The following is a 23,146-nucleotide window of genomic DNA, read 5'->3' as shown; positions in this document are numbered from 1 at the left end:
AGTCCAGTCAGGGACTTTCTGAGTTGGTACAATATCGGAGTTTGGGGTTCTGGAACTAAAAAAGAAAAGAAGTTTATTGTCTCTTGTATATCTGTTGGCTAACTTTACTAAAGCCCTTTTGTTTGACATTTTAGCAAAGGCAATTATAGTTTCTTCTGTTTGACCTCCAGAAGACACTTTTCTTGGGATTCTGATATACACTTAACACTAGCGCATAGTCTTAAATAAGCATTGTGGTCTAAAATATAAAGGCTGAATGATAACTTTGTTTTTGCTTGTTGTTATTTTATTTTGATAGGGCCAGGCCCTGTGTATGCAGATGTCGTGTTTCTGGTGGACAGCTCCGATCACCTGGGACCTAAGTCGTTCCCATTCGTGAAAACGTTCATCAACAAAATGATCAACAGTCTCCCCATAGAGGCCAACAAATACCGTGTAGCCCTGGCCCAGTACAGCGACGAGTTTCACAGTGAATTCCATCTGAGCACCTTCAAAGGCAGGAGCCCCATGCTGAACCACCTCCAGAAGAACTTTCAGTTCATTGGCGGGTCCCTGCAGATAGGAAAGGCTCTTCGGGAGGCTCACAGGACCTATTTCTCTGCACACACAAATGGGAGAGACAAGAAACAGTTTCCCCCAATTTTGGTGGTCCTGGCTTCGGCTGAATCTGAGGATGAAGTGGAAGAGGCTTCGAAAGCCCTGAAGAAAGATGGGGTGAAAATTATCTCCGTGGGGGTGCAGGAAGCTTCTGAGGAAAATCTGAAGGCCATGGCCACATCCCATTTCCATTTCAACCTTCGGACAATCAGAGACCTCAGCACATTTTCCCAAAACATGACACAGATCATCAAGGATGTAACTAAGTATAAGGAGGGAGCCATCGATGCTGATATGCAAGGTAAGGAAACCCTTGGTCGAAGAGATGCCTGATCCCCAGGTGGGTCTACATCTTTCCACTCTCACCTCTTGCAACTCATGTTAGGTTTTCATGATTAGCCGTGTTGAAGTATTGGAAACTTCGACACATCATTCCTACTCGCTTCTGCCTTTGCTTGTCCCATTTTTTCTGACAAGAGCTCTATCTTATTGCACTCCTTTGCTTTCTTATAGCTTGAATAACTCCTGTCATCATTTAAATCTCATCCCTACATTCTTTTCCTCTTGGAATCTTTCCTTTCTAATTTCTTTTTGGGTTTCGGTTCCTCGCACACAGCTTATGACAGCAGCACTTCCCGTAACTATCCATTTCTGTGTTTGTCCTCCTTCACTTCCCCACCACCATGAAGCAAGAAATAGGTAGCACACGAGGGCAGGATTGACAACTTATCTCTCTCTCCTTTGTGCCAAGCACAGTGCCTGACAATGAGCTGGTGTTCTATTTCTTAATGAATTAATCTATGAGGATCTTACAGATAAGGAAATAGGATCACTGTCTATTCTCTTTCCTTCACCATCTTGTTACAGTATGAGGCTCACAATAAATATTCAGTAAATGCTTGTGAACTGATATATAGTGATACTCAGTGAGAAGAATGATAACCTTAGAATAAGACACTATTAGTACATGTTCATATTTTGTGTTCGACCAGGAAGAAGAGGGAATGCCCTCGGTGGTGCAGTAATGCAATGCAGTGGACCGCATTCTGCTGTGTTGAGCCCTGCATCTGCCGTGTTGTCCCATCCTGGACTTTTAGAGGTTAGGAGCAAAGACTTCGGAGTCAGGAAGGTCTGAGTTCAAACCTTGGCTTGGCCAGTTAGGACATGGGGTCCCTTACTTAACCCTGAGCATCAGTTTCCTTACCTGTAAAGTGAGGATAATAGTGTCTACCATAAAATATGAGTGAGGTGACTTGTATGGCATTTGGCACAGTGTTTACTATTATTAATAGTAACAACTATTTGCAAATAAATACTAACCTGAGAAGGTCATTCTTGGAGTTTGTTTTAGCTAACTGTGGGGTTTCAGAGTAGATTGGTAGATTTATGAGAATTATTTTTAATTCCATAAATATTTTTGAGCTTTCACCAGGCACCAGGTACTGGAGGGATAGTGATAAGTAAGACATGCTTTCTGCCTTCTAAGAACTCACAGATGGGTAGTTCTTGGCAAGGTTGAGCTTATCTATTGGCTATGCTTTCCACAGCTGCAGTTCATCCACCTGTGCTTGGAGTCTATGTTTTATGTGAATATGGTGTACTTTCCCTTAGATTCCAAATTTGTGTAACCAACTGCTTACCTGGCATCTCCTCTTCAATACTCAGTAGTTTCTCAAACTTACCGTGTCTGAAACAGAACACAAATCCCCCCTGTAACTTGTTTTTCCCACTATCTTCCCTATCTTGAAAAAAGACACCACCACCATTCATTCAGTTGTTCAGGCCAAAAACCCAGGAGTTTTCACCACTTCCTCTTTTGTTGTCAATACTCACATCCAATTTATCCAGCTTTCTGTTCTACCTCTAAGTCACGTATCAAAACTATCCTTGTCATTCCATCTTAGCAGCTGCAATACTTGTCCAAGAATCATTATCTCTTTCCTGGACTAGGGCCGTTGTTTCTTAATTATTATCCCTGAATTCATTATTTCCTCTCAGCAACTGGAGTGATATTTAAAATATTTAAGGTATTGGGGGTGGAGCCAAGATGGCCGAATAGGAACAGCTCCAGTCTCCAGCTCCCAGCCCCAGCGACACAGAAGACGGGTGATTTCTGCATTTCTGCTTGAGGTACCGGTTTCATCTCACTAGGGAGTGCCTAACAGTGGGTGCAGGACAGTCGGTGAAGCGCACTGTGCGCGAGCCAAAGCAGGGCGAGGCATTGCCTCACTTGGGAAGTGCAAGGGGTCAGGGAGTTCCCTTTCCTAGTCAAAGAAAGGGGAAACAGACGGCACCTGGAATATCGGGTCAGTCCCATCCTAATACTGCGCTTTTCCAACGGGCCTGGAAAACGGCACACTAGGAGATTGTGTCCCGTACCTGGCTCGGAGGGTCCTATGCCCACAGAGTCTCGCTGATTGCTAGCACAGCAGTCTGAGATCAAGCTGCAAGGCGGCAACGAGGCTGGGGGAGGGGCGCCCGCCATTGCCCAGGCTTGCTTAGGTAAACAAAGCAGCCAGGAAGCTCGAACTGGGTGGAGCTCACCACAGCTCAAGGAGGCCTGCCTGCCTCTGTAGGCTCCACCTCTGGGGGCAGGGCACAGACAACCAAAAACTCAGCGAGGACCTCCACAGCCTTAAATGTCCCTGTCTGACTGACAGCTTTGAAGAGAGTAGTGGTTCTCCCAGCACACAGCTGGAGATCTGAGAACGGACAGACTGCCTCCTAAAGTGGGTCCCTCACCCCTGAGCAGCCTAACTGGGAGGCACCCCCCCAGTAGGGACAGACTGACACCTCATTCAACCGGGTACTTCTCTGAGACAAAACTTTCAGAGGAACTATCAGACAGCTGAATTTGTGGTCTCACGAAAATCCGCTGTTCTGCAGCCACCGGTGCTGACACCCAGCCAAACAGGGTCTGGAGTGGACCTCTAGTAAACTCCAACAGACCTGCAGCTGAGGGTCTTGTCTGGTAGAAGGAAAATTAACAAACAGAAAGGACATCCACACCAAAAACCCATCTGTACATCACCATCATCGAAGACAAAAAGTAGACAAAACCACAAAGATGGGGAAAAAACAGACCAAAAAAACTGGAAACTCTAAAAAACAGAGCACCTCTCCTCCTCCAAAGGAACGCAGTTCCTCACCAGCAACGGAACAAAGCTGGATGGAGGATGACTTTGATGAGTTGAGAGAAGAAGGCTTCAGACGATCAAACTACTCTGAGCTACGAGAGGAAATTCAAAACAATAGCAAAGAAGTTAAAAACTTTGAAAAAAAATTAGAAGAATGGATAACTAGAATAACCAATGGAGAGAAGGGCTTAAAGGAGATGATGGAGCTGAAAGCCAAGTTTCGAGAACTACGTGAAGAATGCAGAAGCCTCAGTAGCAGATGCGATCAACTGGAAGAAAGGGTATCGCTGATAGAAGATGAAATGAATGAAATGAAGAGAGAAGGGAAGTTTAGAGAAAAAAGAATAAAAAGAAATGAACAAAGCCTCCAAGAAATTTGGGACTATGTGAAAAGACCAAACCTACGTCTGATTGGTGTACCTGAAAATGATGGGGAGAATGGAACCAAGTTGGAAAACACTCTGCAAGATATTATCCAGGAGAACTTCCCCAATCTAGCAAGGCAGGCCAGCATTCAGATTCAGGAAATACAGAGAACGCCACAAAGATACTCCTCGAGAAGGGCAACTCCAAGACACATAATTGTCAGATTCACCAAAGTTGAAATGAAGGAAAAAATGTTAAGGGCAGCCAGAGAGAAAGGCCGGGTTACCCACAAAGGGAAGCCCATCAGACTAACAGCTGATCTCTCAGCAGAAACTCTACAAGCCAGAAGAGAGTGGGGGCCGATATTCAACATTCTTAAAGAAAAGAATTTTCAACCCAGAATTTCCTATCCCGCCAAACTAAGCTTCATAAGTGAAGGAGAAATAAAATACTTTACAGACAAGCAAACGCTGAGTGATTGTGTCACCACCAGGCCTGCCCTAAAAGAGCTCCTGAAGGAAGCACTAAACATGGAAAGGAACAACCGGTACCAGCCCCTGCAAAAACATGCCAAATTGTAAAGACCATCGAGGCTAGGAAGAAACTATAGCAACTAACGAGCAAAATAACCAACTAACATCATAATGACAGGATCAGATTCACACATAACAATATTCACGTTAAATGTAAATGGGCTAAATGCTCCAATCAAAAGACACAGACTGGCAAACTGGATAAGGAGTCAGGACCCATCAGTGTGCTGTATTCAGGAAACCCATCTCACGTGCAGAGACACACATAGACTCAAAATAAAGGGATGGAGGAAGATCTATCAAGCAACTGGAAAACAAAAAAAGGCAGGGGTTGCAATCCTAGTCTCTGATAAAATAGACTTTAAACCAACAAAGATCAAAAGAGACAAAGAAGGCCATTACATAATGGTAAAGGGATCAATTCAACAAGAAGAGCTAACTATCCTAAATATATATGCACCCAACACAGGAGCACCCAGATTCATAAAGCAAGTCCTCAGTGACCTACAAAGGGACTTAAACTCCCACACAATAATAATGGGAGATTTTAACACCCTACTGTCAGCATTAGACAGATCAACGAGACAGAAAGTTAACAAGGATATCCAGGAATTGAACTCAGCTCTACATAAACTGGACCTAATAGACATCTACAGAACTCTCCACCCCAAATCAACAGAATATACATTTTTTTTCAGCACCACACCACACCTATTCCAAAATTGACCACATAGTTGGAAGTAAAGCTCTTCTCAGCAAATGTAAAAGAACAGAGATTATAACAAACTGTCTCTCAGACCACAGTGCAATCAAACTAGAACTCAGGATTAAGAAACTCAGTCAAAACCGCTCAACTACATGGAAACTGAACAACCTGCTCCTGAATGACTATTGGGTACATAATGAAATGAAGGCAGAAATAAAGATGTTCTTTGAAACCAACGAGAACAAAGACACAACATACCAGAATCTCTGGGACACGTTCAAAGCAGTGTGTAGAGGGAAATTTATAGCACTAAATGCCCACAAGAGAAAGCAGGAAAGATCCAAAATTGACACCCTAACATCACAATTAAAAGAACTAGAAAAGCAAGAGCAAACACATTCAAAAGCTAGCAGAAGACTAGAAATAACTAAAATCAGAGCAGAACTGAAGGAAATAGAGACACAAAAAACCCTTCAAAAAATTAATGAATCCAGGAGCTGGTTTTTTGAAAAGATCAACAAAATTGATGGACCGCTAGCAAGACTAATAAAGAAGAAAAGAGAGAAGAATCAAATAGATGCAATAAAAAACGAAAAAGGGGATATCACCACCGATCCCACAGAAATACAATCTACCATCAGAGAATACTACAAACACCTCTATGCAAATAAACTAGAAAATCTAGAAGAAATGGATAAATTCCTCGACAAATACACCCTCCCAAGACTAAACCAGGAAGAAGTTGAATCTCTGAATAGACCAATAACAGGTTCTGAAATTGTGGCAATAATCAATAGCTTACCAACCAAAAAGAGTCCAGGACCTGATGGATTCACAGCTGAATTCTACCAGAGGTACAAGGAGGAACTGGTACCATTCCTTCTGAAACTATTCCAATCGATAGAAAAAGAGGGTATCCTCCCTAACACATTTTACGAAGCCAGCATCGTCCTGATACCAAAACCTGGCAGAGACATAACCAAAAAAGAGAATTTCAGACCAATATCCTTGATGAACATTGATGCAAAAATCCTCAATAAAATACTGGCAAACCGAATCCAGCAGCACATCAAAAAGCTTATCCACCATGATCAAGTGGGCTTCATCCCTGGGATGCAAGGCTGGTTCAACATACGCAAATCAATAAATGTAATCCAGCATATAAACAGAACCAAAGACAAAAACCACATGATTATCTCAATAGATGCAGAAAAGGCCTTTGACAAAATTCAACAACCCTTCATGCTAAAAACTCTCAATAAATTAGGTATTGATGGGACGTATCTCAAAATAATAAGAGCTATCTACAACAAACCCACAGCCAATATCATACTGAATGGGCAAAAACTGGAAGCATTCCCTCTGAAAACGGGCACAAGACAGGGATGCCCTCTCTCACCGCTCCTATTCAACATAGTGTTGGAAGTTCTGGCCAGAGCAATCAGGCAGGAGAAGGAAATAAAGGGTATTCAATTAGGAAAAGAGGAAGTCAAATTGTCCCTGTTTGCAGATGACATGATTGTATATCTAGAAAACCCCATTGTCTCAGCCCAAAATCTCCTTAAGCTGATTAGCAACTTCAGCAAAGTCTCAGGATACAAAATTAATGTACAAAAATCACAAGCATTCTTGTACACCAATAACAGACAAACAGAGAGCCAAATCATGAGTGAACTCCCATTCACAATTGCTTCAAAGAGAATAAAATACCTAGGAATCCAACTTACAAGGGATGTGAAGGACCTCTTCAAGGAGAACTACAAACCACTGCTCAATGAAATAAAAGAGGATACAAACAAATGGAAGAACATTCCATGCTCATGGGTAGGAAGAATCAATATCGTGAAAATGGCCATACTGCCCAAGGTAATTTATAGATTCAATGCCATCCCCATCAAGCTACCAATGACTTTCTTCACAGAATTGGAAAAAACTACTTTAAAGTTCATATGGAACCAAAAAAGAGCCCGCATCGCCAAGTCAATCCTAAGCCAAAAGAACAAAGCTGGAGGCATCACGCTACCTGACTTTAAACTATACTACAAGGCTACAGTAACCAAAACAGCATGGTACTGGTACCACAACAGAGACATAGATCAATGGAACAGAACAGAGCCCTCAGAAATGATGCCACATAGCTACAACTATCTGATCTTTGACAAACCTGACAAAAACAAGAAATGGGGAAAGGCTTCCCTATTTAATAAATGGTGCTGGGAAAACTGGCTAGCCATATGTAGAAAGCTGCAACTGGATCCCTTCCTTACACCTTATACAAAAATTAATTCAAGATGGATTAAAGACTTCTTATATGTTAGACCTAAAACCATTAAAATCCTACAAGAAAACCTAGGCAATACCATTCAGGACATAGGCGTGGGCAAGGACTTCATGTCTAAAACACCAAAAGCAATGGCAACAAAAGCCAAAATCGACAAATGGGATCTCATTAAACTAAAGAGCTTCTGCACAGCAAAAGAAACTATCATCAGAGTGAACAGGCAACCTACACAATGGGAGAAAATTTTTGCAACCTACTCATCTGACAAAGGGCTAATATCCAGAATCTACAATGAACTCAAACAAATTTACAAGAAAAAAACAAACAACCCCATCAAAAAGTGGGCAGAGGACATGAACAGACACTTCTCAAAAGAAGACATTTATGCAGCCAAAAAACACATGAAGAAATGCTCCTCATCACTGGCCATCAGAGAAATGCAAATCAAAACCACAGTGAGATACCATCTCACACCAGTTAGAATGGCCATCATTAAAAAATCAGGAAACAACAGGTGCTGGAGAGGATGTGGAGAAATAGGAACACTTTTACACTGTTGGTGGGACTGTAAACTAGTTCAACCATTGTGGAAGTCAGTGTGGCGATTCCTCAGGGATCTAGAACTAGAAATACCATTTGACCCAGCCATCCCATTACTGGGTATATACCCAAAGGACTATAAATCATGCTGCTATAAAGACACATGCACACGTATGTTTATTGCGGCACTATTCACAATAGCAAAGAGTTGGAACCAACCCAAATGTCCAACAACGATAGACTGGATTAAGAAAATGTGGCACATATACACCATGGAATACTATGCAGCCATAAAAAATGATGAGTTCGTGTCCTTTGTAGGGACATGGATGAAACTGGAAACCATCATTCTCAGTAAACTATCGCAAGGACAAAAAACCAAACATCGCATGTTCTCACTCATAGGTGGGAATTGAACAATGAGAACTCATGGACACAGGAAGGGGAACATCACGCTCCGGGGACTGTTGTGGGGTGGGGGGAGGGGGGAGGGACAGCATTAGGAGATACACCTAATGCTAAATGACGAGTTAATGGGTGCAGGAAATCAACATGGCACATGGATACATATGTAACAAACCTGCACATTGTGCACATGTACCCTAAAACCCTAAAGTATAATAATAAAAAAAAATAAAATAAAATAAAATAAAATAAAATATTTAAATAAGATCATGTGACTCCCAGAAGATCTGGGCCCTGCTTCCCTCTGGCCTCATCCATCAATGTTTCCCCTCACTCATGGGCTCCAACTACTCTGGACTTCTTGCTTGTTCCCACCTCTTACTGTTCTATATGCTGTAATTCCTCTTCCTTCAGAACTCCACGTGGCTGAATTCCTCTCTTCAGTCATTTCTCAACCCATATGTGATCCTCTAAGAGAGGCCTTCCCTGATTTCTTCATGTCTTAGGTAAGTTAACCCTCCCTTAATCACAGTGTAGTCACTCAGTCAAGTCACCTGTTTTATCTCCTTGCTAGCACTTATTACTGTGTGAAATAATACAATCTAGTTATCTGCCCTCCCCAGAGAATGTGAACTCCTTGTAGTAAGAGATATTTCTGCTAACTCATCCCTGCATCTCAGTTCTTGAGAATGGTGGTGGCAGTGGTAAAGGTAGCAGTGATGGTGGACGTGGTGGTTCCTTCACTTCACTAGTAGTGAAGGTAGTGGTGGCGATGGTGGTGGTGGTGGTGGAGGTGGAAGTGATGGCAGTGGTGGTGGTGGAGGTGGAAGTGATGGCAGTGGTGGTGGTGATCATACCAGTGGTGATGGTGTTCATGGAGATAATAGTGGTGGTGGTCATGGGATGTGGTAGGGAAATTGGTCAGAAGCACTCTTCAGACAGAGGGAACAGCATATGGAAAGCTTTTGAAGTCAATGATGTTGTAAGCCTTGTTTAGAATTTTGATCTTTTGTTCACTAAAAGAAAACTATGCTGCCTACATCCATCATGACTACCTCTATCCAAACTAATGGGCTTGACAATGTAAAAAGTACCTTTCTCTCTCTGGGCCAGTGGTTTATACTAATCTTCACACATTTTCTCTCTCCATAGTTCCCTTCCCCATATCCTGTCAGAAAGATTCACTTGCTGACCTCGTGTTCCTGGTGGATGAGTCACTTGGGACCAGAGGAAATTTAAGGCATCTTCAGACCTTCCTTGAGAACATTACCAGCTCCATGGATGTGAAGGAAAATTGCATGCGACTTGGACTGATGAGTTACAGCAATAGTGCCAAGACTATTTCATTTCTTAAATCAAGCACAACCCAATCTGAATTTCAGCAGCAAATCAAGAATATTTCCATCCAAGTTGGGAAATCCAATACAGGGGCTGCCATTGATCAGATGAGAAGAGACAGCTTCTCAGAGTCATATGGCAGCAGAAGAGCACAAGGAGTGCCTCAGATTGCAGTCCTGGTCACCCACAGACCATCAGATGATGAGGTGCATGATGCTGCGCTGAACCTTCGGCTGGAGGATGTAACCGTGTTTGCCTTGAGCATCCAAGGGGCTAACAATACCCAGTTAGAAGAAATAGTGTCTTACCCTCCAGAACAGACAATTTCCACGCTGAAGTCCTATGCAGACTTAGAAACTTATAGTACAAAGTTCCTGAAAAAGCTCCAGAATGAAATATGGTCCCAAATTTCTACTTATGCTGAACAAAGGAATCTTGATAAAACTGGTATGTTTTTAAAAATACTTTTCTAATTATAAAAGTAATATAAGTGGTTACCTAGGACTAGGGTGGGAGTGAGGATCAACTGTAATTGGATAAAGGAAATTTCAGGAGTTGTGGGAATGTTCTAAAGCTGGATTTTGGTGATGCCTGTACAACTTCAAACATTTGCCAAAAATCATTGAACAATACACTTACAAGAGGTCAATTTTATAACATGTAAATCACACCTCAATAAAATGTAAAATATATGTTAATTATAAAATATTGTAATAGTATGGCTTGACATACAGAAGAAAATAGAATCACCTGTAATTCTATCTTCAGATGAAGCCATTAGTACTTTTGCTGTTGTCTTTAGTCTCTTCTGTCCCTCTCTCTTTCTCTCCCTCCCTTCTCCCATCCTTCACCCCTCTCTCCCTCTCTGTCTTCCTTTCATTCATGCACATACAGACAAATACAGAGTTTTTAAAAATGATATCACATTGTATATATCAGTGCTGTCCAACAGCCCTTTCTATGATGCTGGAAATGTTCTTTATCTGCACTGTCCACTAGGTCAGCCACCAGCCACATGTGGCTACTGAGCACTTGAAATGTGGCTAGTGTGATGGAGGAACTGAATTTTAAATTCCATGTAGTTTTAATTCATTTTAATAGCCAGGTGTGTCTAGTGGCTGTCATATTGAACAGTATAGGCATAGACAATTGGGTAACTTTTATTAGTTACAACTATATTTGGGTGTGACCAACAGAAGAAACCAAAATTACAGTGATTGAAACAGGGTAAGATTATTTTTTCTGTTTCACAAATAAGTCCAGAGGTAGGTAGACTGAGCTAGTCTGATACACCACAGTGTCAGAGACCCTGTCTTTTTCCACATTATTTTTTGCTGTTCGTGGTCTTAATTCCTAGGATCGTTGTCCAAAATAATGGCTCCAGGCATCACCCTTACATCCAGAAAGCAAGAAAGACAAAAGGGAAGAAAAAGGGCCAGGCCTCTTCACCTTTTCTTCAAGGATGCTCCCAAAAGTTATATGTGCCATTTCTGCTTACATCCCGTTGGCTAGCACTTGGTCACATGCCACACCTAAGTTATAAAAATGGCAGCTGGGAAATGTGACCTTTATCTGGGGAAGCCAAGCACCTAGGTTAAAACTGGTGGTTCAATTGGTGTAGAAGAAGGAGAAAATGGATATTGGAGATAACTAGTAATATCTGCCTTATCCACTTTTCCATCAACTTGATATTATGATCTTTTGTCTGTTTCCTTAAATATTCTTTTGAAACATTCCTTTAGGTTGAGAAAAATATTCCGTATAATGGATATACCATATTTTTTAAAACATATCTTAAGTTGTTGGATATATAGGCCAATGTTTTGTTTTTATAAAAGTCTTACAGGGACATCCTTTTACCTGTATTTTTATGCACAATCATGGTTATTTTCTGACATTTTGATCCTGTCTATTTTTTTCTTCTATCATTCTAGTGAAGGATCTCCTAGTTAAGATTCTTTGTGAATCTGCTGTAGTTTTACTGAGCTCTTTTCAAAGGTACATGCCAAGAGATACTTAATATGACTTTGAGCTTATCTAATTCTGAGGTATCTGCTGTCTTCACATGTTTTCTCTGTGGAGAAAATGCTTCCAGGCAATTGACACTGGAATTTGGCAGCACACAACATGGAAAGGAATTTTAATGTTCCAATGATATTAAAGGCTAATTTTAAACTCAGACCAGCTTCAATCTAATACTGTTATTAGGGCATAGGAGGGATATGTGGCATAGTCTGTTTCAGGAGTTTGCAATGATGCCACAAAAAATTATTATTGTCATTATAGAAATTGTAAATGGGAAGATATGGGACCAAAGCTAGGGCACAAGGCCTCACTATGTAACTCCTTAGTAATCCAGTTGTTTTAAAATGTTGGTACCTAAGTTGGGCTCCTCAGAAGCAGATGCCCGGCAAAAATTCACATGAAATTGATATATTAGGAAGTGTAACCAGAAAAAAAAGCGGAGATTGGTAGGAAAATGAGGAAATGGGAACAGGAAGGAAAGGACAATAAGAAAAGTCCTATGGATAGTAATGTTGGCTCAATTCCATGGTGTCATTCTAGAGATAGTGTATATCAAACATCAGAGTTGTCCCAGCAAGGAAAACAAACAAACAAACAACAACAACAAAAAACACAAAAAAACGTAACTAGAGAATTTACATTTAAGCACATGCAGGGAATGTAAATTTCTGGACACTCCTGGTTCAAGTGCCAGGCCAAGAAGTTTCCAGAAACTCAGGGGCAGCTCACCTACAGATAGAGCATTTGCTATTGGGAGTGAAAGCAAAGCACTAGCAGCCAGTTTGCATAAAAATTGTAAGAGATTTGAGAAAATACAGGCGAAAACACCAATAGTGTCTGTTGTAAACTTAATTAGAGTCTTTTGAGGAGCTTGTTAATAATTCAGTTGCCCAAGCATCACTCTGAAACTACTGAATTGGTCTCTGAGGGTAGGGCCTGGGCCCATGCATTTTAGTGAGCTCCCTAATGAATTCAGGTTAGCAACATTTAAGACCTACTATCTTAGTGAAGTTTCTGTGGTCTAGAGTGTGGTGGCCAGCTTCGCGATTTCAGAATGATCAACGCTCAGAGAAATAATCTATATCTGGCTTAGTCCCTGCTATATCTACTACATCTGGCACATAGTAAGTGTTCAGTTCTTATTCCATAAAACTTCATTAAATCAAGGCAAAATTCACATTAACCAAACTCAAGCGACTGATGTATAGAAAAAGAATGACAATTATCTATGTAAAAATGAGAGCTGTCAATGCCCAGGGGCTTGGACATTCACATCTTCCAAGTGGTACATTCTGTCCCTATAGACATGCCAAATTAGAAGCTAAATTGTAATCAAAACTCTGCTTGGGGTTGTGGAATCAGAACAAGAGAGTTACTGTAGTTTTATAATTGAAATGTTTAGTAGCATCCAGTTGGGCAGATGTTTCTACTTTAAAATCAAATACATACATCTATATTTATATATGTATCTGTATATATGAATGCACAGGTGAGGCCTTGAGCCAAGGGACACACTCTTTGGCACTGTTTAATTGAAATTTTGTAATGATAGAAATATTCCGTATCTATGCTAATAGGGTAGCTGCTAGTTATATGGAACTGTTAAGCACTTGAAATGTAGCTAGTGTACTCAAGGAGATGACTTTTAATTTTATTTAATGTTGGATAGTTTAGATTTACATTTTAATAGCAACATGTGACTAGTGGCTAGTGTATTGGATAGCACAGCCCTAGGCAGGGATGAATGGGCATTGCTACAGTTACCTACTCACCTTTTTCTCTCTCTCATTGCTGATCACCACTACCTTTCTTTTGCTGAACATTTAATTCTTCTTTATTAGATATATAAATTAATGCATTCCAGTTACTTTCAAGTTTTGTTGGCCTGGGATCAACCCTGTCTTTTGCAGATAACCACTTATCTTTGCCCTAATGCTTTATGTATTGATTTTATAGTTCATTTCTCAGGGTCAGACTTCTTTTCAGTATATCTGATTTCCTAAGGAGCAACTGCCGTGGGCTGAAGTAGTGTCAGTAGCTATAAATTACCTAAGAGCTGTCAAGAAAACCAGATAATGACACACACAACCCCAAATTTTGAAAATACGTTCTTTCTCTTACCCAGTTTCTGTGAATGTCTACATAAAGTAGTAAATAGACTACTAAGAAAGCAAAAGTAGTTTTTCATAGATTCAGCTTAACAAAGGAAGGAACATTGAGAAGTCTTTTATTAAAAAAAACAAATTGAACTCCTATGATGTGCCAGGCCTACTGGGCAGAAGCAGAAAAATAAACAAAGTCTTCATCCTCGTGGATTACATTCTGTGGTAAGAAACAGGCCATGCTCATGAACAAATGAAGAAGGTAACTTCAGAAAGTAACATAAAGAAAATAAACACTGTAAGAAGATAGACAATAACAGGTGTGCTTTAGATAAGGGAAAGAGAAGACCTTTTTTAAGAGATGACTTGATGACATCCATGATGAGAAGGAAGCAGCCATGTGGATATTTGGAGGAAAGAATATTTCAAGAAGAGGGGAGGGCACATGCAAAGACCCAGGGACACGTTCTAAAAACAGAATGAAGCCCAATGTAGTTGGAATTCAGTGAGGGAGACAAAGAATTGCTGGAAATAGGGTCAGAGAGAAAAGCAGGAGACAAGATAAGGCCAAGTTTTAGTTTTTAAGTTCCAAATGCAGTGATAGATCATTTAAGAGGAAGAATAATGTGATCTAAGTTTATATTTAAATATCTTGTTCTAGTTGCTCTGGGAAGAAGAGATTATTGGTGAAGTAAGAATAGAAGGTTGTCAATCCCATGCCTTTTTTCAAGAAATGATAGGACATAAACTGTCCAAGAAGGCAGGTGTCAATGCTAGAATAACTATTTAACTTGGAGCCTGGAGTCTCGGGAATTTGGTCTTTACTCTTTAATTTACTGGTTATATGACCTTAGACAAACCACTACATTTTGCCCTGTTTCAATTTTCTCACAAGGTTGTTGGAAATTTCAAAGGAGAAAATGGGCATGACTGTGCTTAATGAAGTGTGCAGGCTCTATGCAAAAACGAAGTCTTCATTCTTTAGAAATGCCTCAGCTTCATGTTCCTTCACAAACCCTCTTGCAAAGTTCTCTCTAGGTTCTCTAATTTACAGAGAAGGCACTTTTTTTTTCAGGCTGTGTGGATACAAAAGAGGCTGATATCCATTTCCTCATTGATGGCTCAAGCAGCATCCAGGAGAAACAGTTTGAGCAAATCAAGAGATTTATGTTGGAAGTGACAGAAATGTTTAGCATTGGCCCAGACAAAGTCCGAGTTGGAGTTGTGCAGTATTCAGATGACACAGAAGTGGAATTTTATATCACTGACTATTCTAATGACATTGACTTAAGAAAGGCTATTTTGAACATTAAGCAGATAACTGGTGGAACTTATACTGGGAAAGCTCTCGATTACATACTGCAAATAATAAAAAATGGAATGAAGGTTAGAATGAGCAAGGTTCCCTGTTACCTCATCGTGTTGACTGATGGGATGTCCGCAGACAGAGTCGTGGAACCTGCTAAGAGACTAAGGGCTGAGCAAATCACCGTTCACGCAGTTGGCATTGGGGCAGCTAATAAAATAGAACTGCAAGAAATTGCTGGGAAAGAAGAAAGGGTTAGCTTTGGGCAGAACTTTGATGCTTTGAAAAGCATAAAAAATGAAGTCGTTCGTGAAATCTGCACTGAAAAAGGTAAGCAACACAAAAAAGGCTTTATTCTCCACATTTCATCAATTGCTTTAGGCAGATTAATGGCCAGGCTGAGACAAGGCCTGATGTGACCAGTTGTCCAGATAACATTTTGCTAGCTTCCTTTATTAACATGGATGGATTCAGCCCCTCACTTTTAAACCAAATGCCAAGACTGGAGAATCTCTCTATAAACGGTTGCCCCAAGACCATCTTGGAAGTCATAAGTGGGAAGGTTGCTAAGAATGTTGGGGCCTTGACAAAGCCCACTGCTCTGGAGTGAGAAAGATTCTATTTTGCATGTGAGGTGTGTGTGTGTGTGTGTGTGTGTGTATGTATGTGCATACACAGGTAAGTACAGGGGAAGTACAGTGTTCGTGTGTGTACAGGTGGGTACAGTGGAAGGAAAATGGACTTTGGCTCTAGATAGCTTAGGGTTTGACTCACATACTTCCACTTGAGCCTGGAACATTGTCATTTATAAAATGAGGATAATACCTACATCATAGAATTCTTATAAGTTGAGCACCATAAATGCCAACCATTATTTTTATATTAAATGCATATCAAGTATATATGTAATAATTGTTCATTTTTATTTACAACAAAAACACATACTTGCATTTTTGTTCCAATTAGAGATTAAGTACCAAAAGTTAGGAGAAACAACTTGCAAATTTCTGTATCTGGTTGTTTTTTTATTTCTATTATTAATAATGGCCACTTACACCACTTACTAGTTCAAGATGGCATGTGTTGATTGCCAGTATTAGCACATGAAAATATTGCCTGCTGAGAAGCACATTAGTTTACTGGTAAAGAGGAAAGATGCTAGAGTCAGGGTCAAGGTTCACACCCTAGCTTTACCACTGATTAGCCATGACCTTGAATAAGTTACTGTCTACTTGCCTTGGTTTCCTTGTTTGTAGGCTTATTGTGAAGCTTAGTGGTGATAACACACGTGGAGCAGTTAGAGGAGTGCCTGGAACATAGGAAGAGCTACATAAAAGTTAGCTGTTGCAGAAGGTGGTTAAGGTGTTCACCAATGAGGAAAGGAAGAAAATTCTCACTTATTTGAACTTACTAAAGTGAAAACATGTTTGAATTTTCTCTGAGCCACTAAAAAACAAAAATAAAAAATAAGTAAGCAAATAAATAGCATTAACAACAAAATCCTAAGTAAGTAACAATTTTGTTCATTTTTCTCCCTGTTATGGACAGTAACAGAGTTGGGTCTTTAGGGCGTCTTAGAAAGAGTGAAGAATAAAAGATTCCCCAATGTTTCCTGGAGTTGATGCCAAGAAAAGTAAAAGGATTCCAGGAAGCATAAAGTAGGTTGTATCTCAGATCCTTTCAAGGGAGAAGGTCCTGGACGAATCTAGGGAGGTACAGTACATCCCTTGCACTTCAGGTAGTTGCAGTTGAAGTAGTCAGCCTGAGCACTGGCATGCCTGGAGGAGGAGATAAGTTGTGGACAAGGAAATGAGTCATAAAATGGCTAACAGAGAAGCAGGAAAACAAAGGAGCCAAAGCTTGCGGAGCTAGAAAAACACTAAGGAGTCTCAGAGCAGATGCAGATGGAGTGAGGCACAGTGTATTAGTAGGGTGCAGGTTAAGCTGCAATAGCAAAAAGACCCCAGACTACACAGTACAGAATATTATTTTTCTCTTACATAATAATTTAGGGTGAATAGTCCAGGTCTAGTAGAGAGGCTGTTCCATCCTCAACACATAGCTTCCATCTTTAAGTCAAAACTGAAGATCCAGTTCTTATCACCTTCCATCCATGGAAAGGGAGAAAGGACCAAGGGAGCCTACCACACTCAACTGTTTTAATGGTAAGACCCAGAAGTGGTCAGATCACTTTTGCTTATATCTTTTAGTTAAAACTTAGACACAAGGCCACAGCTAGCTTCAAGGAAGGCTGGGAAATACAATCTTCAGATGGGCAATCATCTGCCTATCTAAAATTTTATTAACATAGAAGGATGGAAAGATAGATATTCAGGGACATTAAGTAGTTTCTGTCACAAATAGATACCAGGAGGTAGATCCTGTGAATACTAAACTGTATGTAAAAGCCTATTTCTTTTATATGTGTTACATGGAAGAGAATCTTTCACACTTCACTACAGTGGTCAAGGCCACTCTGTCAAGGCCACAAACATCTTCAGCAATTTCTCCTGTCATGACTTTCAAGATGGTTCCATGGCAGCTTGAACCTTAAAATGGTGGTGTAGTCCTCCTAATGGATCAGAATGTGACCTTACACATTTATTAAGTAATAGTTAATATCTTTTCATTTTTTAAATGTATGGCTGATGCTGTGTTTATTTTCAAGAAGTATGGGATAGACTTCAGAGTGTTGAGGGAGAAACTGTAAGAGGATGGCAGAGATTACAGATAGACAAAAGGGATTAAGACTAAAAAGATACATGCTAAAGACAATATATTTGCATATTATATATACACAACATATGTATCATGAATTAATAATATTGTTTTTAATAGATTATAGAAATTGGTTTTATATATGTACATATGCCTATATTATACATAGAACAATGAACATACATATGTGTGTATATATGTGTGTATATATATACGTATGTCTGTAGGTTCATTTCCAATCAGTAGGCTGTCTACAAATGTTATGTATAAAGGAACAGTCCATGTTGAATGAGTATGTGCTTACTGAAGCACTTATCTCTAGTAAAAACTTTTTCTCCAATTTCTAATATTGATTTATAATGTTTATGAAATCACTTAGAATTATCCCAGACAATAATGCTATTTAGAAATTATTTGAAATTGTGTTTCTCCAGAATATACATAAAACCCTGGAGTGTTAGTACTATGAGTGCAAGGAATCGATTGCTTTGGCTCTGGTTCCTTTTTTGTATCACTACTGCATCCTTAACACATGGCCGGATGCTTGGCATTTTATACAACTCAAAATTATGATTGAATGAATGAATGAAATATGAATAAATGAGTTATGCATTCATGCATGCATGAATAAATACACATTTTGGAAGTTGCATTTCTGATTCAGGGTTCTAGTCAACCAGCTTCTACTAAAGAAGCAAATACAATTTTCAAACATAACAACAGTTGCTTGAGTTAATTTTCAATGTTTTCTCATTAATGCATTTGTTTCTGCCTTAATGTTACTTCATGAGAACCTTTCCAACCTGGTTATTTCTGGTCTTTTATTTTTATAACATGCAGGATGTGAAGACATGAAGGCTGACATCATGTTTCTGGTGGACAGTTCTTGGAGTATAGGAAATGAAAATTTTAGGAAAATGAAAATCTTCATGAAAAACCTGTTAACTAAGATTCCAATTGGTGCAGACAAAACTCAGATTGGTGTTGTTCAGTTCAGCGATAAAACTAAGGAAGAGTTCCAGCTTAATAGATACTTTACACAGCAAGAAATTTCTGATGCAATAGATAGAATGTCTCTCATCAATGAAGGCACTTTAACTGGAAAAGCACTAAATTTTGTAGGTCAATACTTCACCCACTCCAAGGGGGCCCGTTTGGGGGCCAAAAAATTTCTCATCCTCATCACAGATGGAGTAGCGCAGGATGATGTGAGAGATCCTGCTAGAATTCTTCGGGGCAAAAATGTGACCATCTTCTCTGTAGGAGTATACAATGCCAATAGATCTCAGCTAGAAGAGATCAGTGGGGATGGCAGCCTAGTTTTTCATGTTGAGAACTTCGATCATCTAAAGGCACTAGAAAGGAAACTTGTCTTTCATGTGTGTGCTCTCCATGGTAAGTGCCCCTGTTTACCTGTCAGGACTAAAGGATGTGAGCTGTTGACTTTATAATGAAAAACAGTGAATGGCACTCTGGCCCTGGCCTCCACCTGGACTTCAGTGTTAAGTTTTGGTCTTCTTTATGTAATATTAAAATGCCTGTGACCTCCAGGAATGTTTCAGACTAACAATTTTGGCATATAGTTTGGCACAAGTTAGTATGGCATTGGTGACTTCAAATGTATTCCAAAAAGATCCCAGAATTTTACTATTTTACTTTAAACTTCCAAATCTTTAATACCCACATACTTGGATTTTCCAGAGCCAGTTTTTAATCCCAAATGATTTTCTAGTATTGTTTCTTGGCTATCTATAGCCATTGTTAAGCAGAAAATAACTAGAAATACAAATTCATCTTTCTTTTAGTTAAATTATATCTAGTATCCTAAGCACCACCCACCAAGAAAACCCTGGGTATTTTAAAGATAGTTTATTTTCATTACTTCACATTATTATTCTTAACCTCTATCAACTGGGTATTTTATATTTGCCTGTTCATGTATCCATCCCTTTGAAAAATTGTAATTTGTCACTTTTCTGATTACTTAGGGGTCATCATTTTATTCTTACAAATTGTAGTGCTTTTAAAATTGTTATTGTGCAACCTTCAGTTTGAGCCTATCAATTTTAATGTCTTTTGAATGAGAGCTTTCTCTCAATCCACACATAGACTAAAACACCTATGTTTTTAAATCTATCATGTGCTATTTTCTGTGTTTTGGATACAACTAAGAGAACAAACCAAAGTAAGCTTGTTTTATGTTGTTCCTCTGGCAACATAGAGATTTTCATTGGACTTTATTCATCAATATTATGCATGTGGAATTTTCAGAAACTTAACATAATGTCTTATAAACGCTTAAGTGTTAGGTGATAATTCTAAAGTTTCCTTGGTAACAGCTTAATTGGAATTTTTTTCTTCCCCCGAAGGTGGCAGTGATTCCAAAACTCTTGGTAATGTTGAGAGGTGTACCTAAAGGCTATAGCTTCAACTTTGAAACCTGCAAGGCTCTTCTTGGCATTTCTTCGTTTTGATTAATGTAAATGTGGAGGCCCTGTCTACAGCATAACCTGAAATTCAGCTGACTCATGCATTAGATTGTCTCCTAAGTATCAGGTCATGACTAGTCACCAGTTCTCAGTGGGTCACTGACCAAGGTTTTTAACAGATATAGCCTGGGGACATTCACAGTGTCAGAAAATTAAAAATTTGAGACTTTATTATTAGAAATAAGAGTTGACCATTAGCCAGGCAGGTGGAAAGTGGAGAAAGCAAATCTTTGGAATACATGTGCATAAGTTACTGAGGGAAGGAAAAGAGTGGGGAAAGAGTCCACACTTTGGAAAGCCAGCCAGAACAGTCACTTGTCTTATAATGCGGAGGAGGGTTTGGGGTCAGGGAAAAGGTGATAAGAGTTTTTGCTCCCCTCCTACTTGGGGCTACTCCTTTCTGAATTCTAATTCAAAAGGTCAGGAGAAAAAGCATAAATAACTGCAGAGAGACATGATAAACAGGGATGGTTTGCATACCCGAGGGTCCAAAGATACCTGGAGCCAGAGGGAGTAGGGTAAAACCACCAACTTATACAGTGAGCTCCCGAGCTTTTTAAAATAGCAGGCCAGTTTGGCAAACATCAGTATGTCTCGCCATTACATTGGCATTGAACTAGCTTCTAACATTGCCTTTCAGTTGAAAGGCTGCTTAGCAAAAGACATTACATGTCCTAATGAGATATAGCAAAATAGAGTGTTGTGGCATAAGGACCGCCAATCCTGGAGTGATATAGATAGGGTACAAATGTCCTTGGAGTCATGATGTAGGCAAGTTGCACTTCTCTGAGCCTTCACTTTTTTTTTTTCTATAAAATGGCAGCAGCCACCTCTAAGAACTAAGTGAGATATAGTGTCTGACACATAGTAGGCTCATGGCAAATGCTAGTTCTCTTCCCTTCTCAGCACCCTGCGTAGAATGCACTGCAGAAAGTTTTTGACTCCTGTTTTCATCTTCTTTCAGATTGTAAAAGGATCACACTACTGGACGTTGTGTTTGTGCTGGATCATTCAGGTAGCATAAAAAAACAATATCAAGATCACATGATTAACCTAACTATCCATTTGGTGAAGAAAGCAGATGTTGGCAGGGACCGAGTTCAGTTTGGAGCCCTCAAATACTCTGACCAACCTAACATCCTTTTCTACCTTAATACATACTCGAACAGATCAGCAATAATTGAGAATCTGAGGATGCGCAGGGACACTGGAGGGAACACCTACACTGCCAAAGCTCTCAAGCACGCAAATGCCCTGTTTACAGAGGAACATGGCAGCCGCATCAACCAAAATGTCAAGCAGATGCTGATTGTCATCACCGATGGGAAATCCCATGACCATGATCAGCTCAATGACACAGCATCGGAACTGAGAGACAAAGGCATCACCATCTTTGCAGTGGGTGTAGGAAAGGCCAACCAAAAGGAACTTGAGGGTATGGCAGGGAATAAAAACAATACTATCTATGTAGATAATTTTGACAAACTGAAAGATGTTTTCACACTTGTTCAAGAAAGTATGTGTACTGAAGCACCAGAAGGTAAGTTGTTACCTTTAAAGTTTCTATGGGGGTAGCAATAAAAGTTTAAACAAAAAGTAAATCATAAGTCTCAGGTCTCCGATTACCTGGATGTTATGGACTGAACATTTGTCTGCTCAGGCTATCAGTTTTCTCATCTCTAAAAGAAATGGGTTGAATGAACAAGATCCCAAAGTTTCCTTCCCACCACAGCATGCACTGAAGAGATTATACGGGAAAGTTCCAGATGCATTCCCTGGGATTTTACTACTCTGTTGCCTTTTTCTGGCAGAAAGGAATTCTTCTTAGGGTCATATTCACCTTACCCCAAGTAATGGCTGCTCATGGTGCTCCATTTGGTTAATGGTCTCAATGCAGCCACTGGACATCAGTTTCAGGTCAAACTCAAACGGAAAGTTTCATGGTTTAAGTGGATAGACTTTTGCCTTCAAAGATCCAGGGACCTCTAAATGAGATCATAGGCATTCTAGAGAGACATCAAAATTCAAGTGGCCTGATATGCTTTTCTGGATAAGTGCCACCAGTGCAGAGTGCAGGAAATGAGAGTTGAATGTGGGGTAATGGAAGCTGGCTGGGAGAAACAGGGAGGGAAGGGAACTGAGATGATTACCAGCTACCTTTGGGGTTGGTAGGCTGGAGACATCACATTTGAGTGAGGACAGGGTGAGATTTGCCACTTGTGGTCTCAAAAGCAGTAGAGACTGATGAGTCACCTAGGAAGGGCTGCTGTGCCCACTTGGAAGGTCCGAATTCTTGTGGTTTGTGTATTGGCCCAGTCCTCCCAATCTGGCAAAGAAAACAATCAACTCTCAAATTTCCTTTCTTCTTCACTTCCTTCCTCCCTCCTTCCTCTTGTTTCTTTCCTCCTTTATTCCTTCCTTTCTACCAATAGGAAGCTCACTTTTGTAACTAATATAAATCATGTTTCTAAGACTGACATTAACCCACTTCCATGTCTGTAACTTGTCCAACTCCAAACAAAACCTCCCCTCAAATCCTGTGTCAGATCAGCATTTGCTTGGCTAAATAAAACTATGCCTGACCACCATAGCTTTACCTTACT

At 40.0% G+C, this 23,146-nt stretch overlaps 1 protein-coding gene across 1 annotated transcript in view; it reads left to right on the top strand.

Moving 5' to 3' along the window:
- COL6A5 (collagen type VI alpha 5 chain) overlaps positions 1–23,146 on the top strand; it is a 135,338-nt gene that overhangs the window by 31,567 nt on the left and 80,625 nt on the right. Inside the window, exons 3-7 of the mRNA XM_055295466.2 lie at positions 299–898; positions 9,718–10,350; positions 15,106–15,666; positions 18,895–19,449; positions 21,508–22,083. Coding sequence (XP_055151441.2) covers positions 299–898; positions 9,718–10,350; positions 15,106–15,666; positions 18,895–19,449; positions 21,508–22,083 — 2,925 coding nt within the window. The remainder of the gene's footprint in view (positions 1–298; positions 899–9,717; positions 10,351–15,105; positions 15,667–18,894; positions 19,450–21,507; positions 22,084–23,146) is intronic.

The sequence above is a fragment of the Symphalangus syndactylus genome, chromosome 10 (genome assembly GCF_028878055.3).
Source record: "Symphalangus syndactylus isolate Jambi chromosome 10, NHGRI_mSymSyn1-v2.1_pri, whole genome shotgun sequence".
Classification (NCBI taxonomy): Eukaryota; Metazoa; Chordata; class Mammalia; order Primates; family Hylobatidae; genus Symphalangus; species Symphalangus syndactylus.
Note: the sequence above shows the minus strand (reverse complement) of the source record. Positions and strands in the feature narration are given on the sequence as shown.